At 39.4% G+C, this 6,423-nt stretch overlaps 1 protein-coding gene across 1 annotated transcript; it reads left to right on the top strand.

The window, feature by feature from the left end:
• Position 1: 1 nt before the first annotated feature.
• On the top strand, positions 2 to 5,374 carry SPCS1 (signal peptidase complex subunit 1). The gene is made up of 4 exons (XM_048857784.2): positions 2 to 376; positions 1,147 to 1,206; positions 4,580 to 4,666; positions 5,193 to 5,374. Exons 1-4 carry the CDS (start codon positions 2 to 4, stop codon positions 5,313 to 5,315), a joined length of 645 nt encoding a protein of 214 aa, XP_048713741.1. The 3' UTR covers positions 5,316 to 5,374.
• The last annotated feature ends 1,049 nt before the right edge of the window (positions 5,375 to 6,423 follow it).

Genomic DNA, 6,423 nt, shown 5'->3' with positions numbered 1-6,423 from the left:
GATGGGGCGGAGCAAGGCCGCGCTGCTTCCGGCCAGCTCAGCGTCTACCTTCCGACCTCGGACCCGCTCCGCCACCGCCGGAGTGTCGACGCGGGCCAGCCGGTCCGGTAGGGAGGCTGCCGCCCGTGAGACCTCACCTACCTTTTTTTCCAAGGCCGGTGCAGCTGCCTCCACCTCACGGGCCGAGGCCGGCTCTGGCTCTCAGGACGCGTCTGAAGCCTCCCCTTCGCAGGCTGGGAGCGTTTCCGAGGCCCGCGCTTCGCAGGGCGGGGCGGGCAATTCCGAGGAGAGCAGCGAGACCGGGGAGGCAGCCGGCGAGGTGACTTCCGTCGCTGGCACCATGCTGGACGTATTCGGCTCCATCCCCACCCAGATGGTAAGGGGGGTCCCCAACCCCACAGGGAGCACCGCGGGCTGGGTAATAGAACCAAGCGGGCCAGTGCTTCGGGGGCCGCCTTGCGCTGGACGCATCAGCCTCCCTCTCCTGGGGTTGGTGCTGCCTAGCTCGGTTTCTATACCCAGCGTAAGGGCACAGCAGGGTCAGGGGTGGAGTGAGGGCAGGGCCTGTGGCAGAGCCAGGGGTTGAGCAGTGAGCACCCCCTGGCACGTTGGAAAGTTGGCACCTGTAGCTCCAGCCCCAGAGTCAGTGTCAATACACAGGTTGGCCACCCCTGCTCTAAGCAGAGAGCTGGGCATTCTAGTACTGGCTCAGCTATAGAGTGCATGAGACTGTCAGCAAGCGAACCCACTTCCCAGTTTTATAAAATGAGAAATTGAATCAACATGAGGTGATTCTTTGCAAAGGGCTATAAAAATGCAGTGTGACTTTACAGAAAAGTGCATAAAAGCACAATACATTAAACTTTTTTCTGTAATTTTAAAGGCAACCTTCTTCTTACTAACTGATGTGACTTTGGGCTTCTGTGCAGATGTCCCTAACTCTTAATGACAGTCCAAAGTATGCAGTTTCCTGCTTCTTTGCGGTGTTATCAGTGGAGGTATAGAGACACTAGGCTGGGAATTAAGATTTTTACAGCATAAAACCAAGATTTCTTTAAAGAATACATGACAGACACTGCAAGAATTGTTTACTTGTTGGTGTAGGTGGTTGGGTAATTATAACTATAACCATTTTTTTGCCCCCAGGACTACAAGGGTCAAAAACTAGCAGAACAGATTTTTCAAGGGATCATTCTTGTTTCTGCGGTAAGTATAATAGAGTCATGGTTAAAGTTGTTTGACATCCTTTAAAAATAAACTTATTAAGGCCTGAAATCTTCTTGGATTTTTGAAGCTTGAAGCAAATCAGCCAGACTGTCTTTGAGACTTTAAACTGGGGGGGGGGGGGGGGGGAGGGAGTTACACTTAATCTATGATGATCAAAATACAATTAAAAAGGAATAGACAAGTACTTCTTTTATTTTTATGGATACAGGCTAACACGGCTGCTACTCTGAAACCGTCAAAATATAATTAGTTAGATTGCAGTGATATTAGAGGATCGGTTATTTTTGGATTCCGGTTTAATTCAATGTCATATTCCTTAATTCTGAAGTGACAGCATAGTTTAGTGGAGTAAGCACGGGCAAGAAGCCAGGAACTCACAAGTTCTAACTGTAGCTCTGACTCTGTTGGACACGGCCTTGGGTCAAGTCACTTAACCTGTCTGCCTCACTTTTCATAGAAGTTGGAGTGTTTGCAACCTTCTTTATAAATGCCATTGAAAAGTCTTAATAGTTAAATACTCAAATACTGAAGGTGTTTCAGTATGATACCTTCACTATATTCTATGATGGGGGGAAAAAGACATTAAGAGAACATTAAGCTTGCAAGGTCAAGCACTCAAATAAAAAGATGCCAGAATTAAGGCTTCTTTCACACTCCAAATTTTTCCAGAAAAATGTAACAGCTGTGAGTTTCATACACTGCAGGACTCCCATCTGCTAGTTAATGTTGTAACCACTGAAACTGTTGTGCTGCAGGCCTGACAGCAGTTACAAGCTATATACTACATTGGTTAGAACTAGGGCTGTCAAGCGGTTAAAAAAATGAACCACGATTAAAAAAATTATTGCGATTAATCACACTATTAAACAATAATAGAATACTATTTACATAGTTTTGGATGTTTTCTAAATTTTAAAATTGATTTCATTAACACACAACATAAAGTGTACAGTATTCACTATTACAAATATTTGTGCTATAAATATTTTTCAATTCACCTCATACACTTAATACAATCTCTTTATCATGAAACTTACAACTGTAGAATTATGTACAAAAAAATTTGCATTCAAAAATAAAGCAATGTAAAATGTTAGTCTACAAGTCCACTCAGTCCTACTTCTTGTTCAGTCAAGCACTCAAAACGTGTTTGTTTACATTTATGGGAGATAATGCTGCCCACTTCTTGTTTACCATCTCACCTGAAAGTGAGAACAGGTGTTCACAGGGCACTGTTGTAGCTGGCGTCGCAAGATATTTAAGGGCCAGATGTGTTAAAAATTCGTATGTCCCTTCATCCTTCAACAACCATTCTATAGGACATGTGTCCATGCTAATAAGGGGTTCTGCTCGAGAACGATCCAAAGCAGTGCAGACCAACACATGTTCACTTTAATCATCTGAGTCAGATGCCACCAACAGAAGGCTGAATTTCTTTTTTTGTGGTTCTGTAGTTTCAACATTGGACTGTTGCTCTTTTAAGACTTCTGAAAGCATGTTCCACACCTTGTCCTGCTCAGATTTTGGAAGGCACTTCAGATTCTTCAACCTTGGGTTGAGTGTTGTAGCTATCTTTAGATATCTCACATTGGTACCTTCTTTGCCTTTGTTCAAATCTGCAGTGAAAGTGTTCTTAAAACGAACAATATGTGCTGGGTCATCATCCGAGACTGCTATAACATGAAATATATGGCAGAATGCAGGTAAAACAGAGCAGGAGATATACTGTTCTCCCCCCAAGGACTTCAGTCACAAATTTAACACATTTTTTAATGAGCATCATCAGCATGGAAGCATGTCCTCTGGAATGGTACCCGAAGCATGAAGGGGCATACGAATGTTTAGCATGTCTGGCATGTAAATACCTTGCAAGGCCGGCTACCACTTTCAGGTGACATAGTAAATAAGAAGTGGGCAGCATTATCTCTCGTAAATGTAAACAAACGTGTTTGTCTTAATGATTGGCTGAACAAGTCGTAGGACTGAGTGGACTTGTAGGCTCAAGTTTCACATTTTTATTTTTGAGTGCAGTTACATTACAAAAAAATCTACATTTGTAAGTTGCACTTTCACAATAAAGAGATTGTATGAGGTGAATTGAAAAATATTTATCATTTTACAGTGGAAATATTTGTAATAAAAATAGTGAGCATTGTACACTTTGTATTCGGTGTTGTAATTGAAATCAATATTTGAAAATGTAGAAAAACATCCAAAAATATTTAAAACATTTCAATTTGTATTGTTTAACAGTGCGATTAAAACAGATTATTTTTTATCACAATTTTTTTCAGTTAATCACACGAGTTAACTGTGATTAATTGAAAGCCGTAGTTAGAAACACTATAGCATAGAATTTCTGGGGGTCATACAACTACCACCACATTCACTGACTTCCTGTGTGACCTGCCTCAGTCCCCCCCCCCCCCCCCGTAAAAGGAGAATAATTCTGAACTCCCACATGAGATGTGGCTATGCCTAAAGTTTTTAAAGCACTTTGAGGCCCTCTGAGAGAAGGGGCCATTAAGTACATAGTATATTATTTAGAAATCATTCTTAAAGTAAAGGTATAGCCAAAATATAGATTGAAAATATATAAGTAGCTCAGAAAACTCCAGTTATGGAGTCAGGAAATTCATGTTGAGGTTCCAAAAACAACTTCACCTGTCTGTTCTATCCAGAGGCCATATACGCACCCTCCATATCTTCCCTTCTAGTAAAAGCTACAGAACTTCAATATCAAAAGCAAAAACAGTTCATATTAGACAGACCAGCTTAGTGTCCAGTATAAACTGCAGGCTCAAACCGGCAGTAATTAATTTTCATTGAACATAGTGCTGTTGTACCTCTCCTACATCTTAGTCTCACATGAAGCCAAGTACACCTTCTCCATAATAATTGGACACTAATTCATTATAAAAGCCGTTCCTTATCCTCTATATTTAAGAGAAATATTTACTCGTGTCCTGTTCCGCTTATGCCTATTCATTAGAAAAATAGCTCCACATAAAAATTGTACTTCAGATTTTACCATACTGAACCAACATCTAATTTTACTGTTATATTTGTGAAGTTACTCAGTTGACAAAGACTATTCATATATAATAACTTAGTCCAACTATCCCAACACTGATCTCAAACTACAGATACTCATTGGGTGTGTCAAACTAAGATTAAGGATTATGTTGGAATTATTGTAAATTTCCCAACTTGTTAACATTTAGTGGTTTTGTAACTTATGTAACTGATTTTCCTTGTTTATGGGATATTTTTCAGAATTAACTCAATCATTTTTGTTCTGGGAATGCCCATTAGATTTTTATTTTATTAAAATTGGTATTGCTTCTTCTAGGTAATTGGTTTTATCTGTGGCTACATTGCTGAACAGTTTGGTTGGACTGTCTATATAGTTATGGCTGGGTTTGCTTTATCGTGCCTGGTAAGACCAAAATTAATTACTAAATTACTACATGATTACTAAAAATACTAATGAGTTTCCAAAACTAAGTTGCCTGTTCATCAAGTGCTGTTTTTACCTGAAACAGAATGCTTAAATACAGGTAGTCTAGTATTGACTAGACGAGCATAATACAAACAGATGCAATAGAAACTTTACATTATGCACCAATGCACTTTCATTCTGACCTCTGTTCTTCTAGTCCTGTACCTCCACTTAGCTTAGCCAATGTACCTTGTTTCTTATAGTCCAGTTCCGGTCCTAAGAGACTGATGTAAACAAACAGGGACTCCAGTATAGAAAACTTCTGATTTAGTGGCTTAGCTCACCAATAGATGTTCTCTTCAATCCTTCATCTTAAGTGATATTTTGATAATAAATCAGACCTTGTTCAGCTGATACTGCAAGTCCACATAATGAAGGTTGTGTAGTAGTAACAGTACTAATTACATGTTAGACTCAGTTGGCGTTAGTGAGTTATATAATTAAACTTTTCCTTCCTTTTAAGCTAACACTCCCTCCATGGCCTATGTACCGCCGCAATCCTCTGAAATGGCTACCTGTCCAAGAGTCGGGAACAGAAGATAAGAAGCCAGCAGAGAGAAAACTGAAAAGGCATACTAAAAGTTGAACATGAACCCTCATGATGTAACATTGGAGAATTTTGCTTCATTAAAGGTTTCTATGATATTCCCAGTGTGAGACACCTCCTTTTCTTAGTACTTTAGAGATTATTTGCTACTGTCAGTATACCACAATCCAACTCAAGGAACACAATTTGGGGTTGAGGAAAAACATGCAGATTACCTCTGGCTAGAAAGCAAAATGGGAAGTAAAAAGTAAATGGGTTTAAATTATAAATGCATTTCAGGGTGCATTTAGACATGTTCTAGCTTCTTGTAAGCTCTGCAGTTTCGTATTTCACTTGTAAGTAATGTTGCCTGTAAACTAATCAGTATATTTAAGAAAACTGAGGAAATAGCTTGAGTTAAAATACTGGTATCAGTAAAAAATATTTCAGCTGAAGTAGCTGTGGTGCATTTAACAAAGGTGTTTAGTGTAAAATAACCAGCTGACTTAGATATGCGTATTGCATTTGCAAGTTCATGGCTGCTCAAAATTTTCGAAGTATATTAAGGATGAAAATTTAAGTATATGTATTACATAGAATTCAGGGACAAGTTTTGATTCCTGTGTAGAACTGGAGAAGGTGAGGGGAATTAAGTCTTTCTGGTCCTTGTGAGTGAATTGCCGTCTCCCTTTTTATGGAGAATCAGTCCTTTTTAATGTGATGTGAATGTATGGAGAATCAGTCCTTTTTAATGTGATGTGAATGTATGTGTGTACATAAGTAAAATATGCCTACCTCTAGTATCTGTATTGTGGCAAGAATGAGGTAATGTGAACTAGGCCTTTAGGAAGACTTTACTTAAGAGAATTTCAGTTGCAGCAAAGCTAACAGGGTTGTGAATAGGGCAGATATAGATAATTAACTGTTGATTGGTGGTAAGGAGAAAGTTTCAAATCATGAAGACATGAGTTTTATTCATGAATTCAAGCAATTTTAGTTGGAGTCACATAGAAATGAAGCATAACACTGAGACAAGTCCTTCTAAGATTTTTTTTTCTGTTACTGAAACACAGCAACTTTGCTTTATAAGTGATTAAATTCCTTAGCCTAAAAAACTATCACTTTAAGAGATTACTTTGTTCTACATGCAGCAACTGTGTAATGGTGC

The sequence above is a fragment of the Caretta caretta genome, chromosome 7 (assembly GCF_965140235.1).
Source record: "Caretta caretta isolate rCarCar2 chromosome 7, rCarCar1.hap1, whole genome shotgun sequence".
Lineage (NCBI taxonomy): Eukaryota > Metazoa > Chordata > Testudines > Cheloniidae > Caretta > Caretta caretta.
This window is presented reverse-complemented; position numbering and strand designations above follow the sequence as displayed.

Coding starts and splice junctions, on each gene's coding strand:
- SPCS1 (XM_048857784.2), top strand. CDS start 2: ATGGGGCGGAGCAAGGCCGCGCTGCTTCCGGCCAGCTCAGCGTCTACC. Junction 1,207..4,579: donor GGATCATTCTTGTTTCTGCG/GTAAGTATAATA, acceptor TGCTTCTTCTAG/GTAATTGGTTTTATCTGTGG. Junction 4,667..5,192: donor GGTTTGCTTTATCGTGCCTG/GTAAGACCAAAA, acceptor CTTCCTTTTAAG/CTAACACTCCCTCCATGGCC.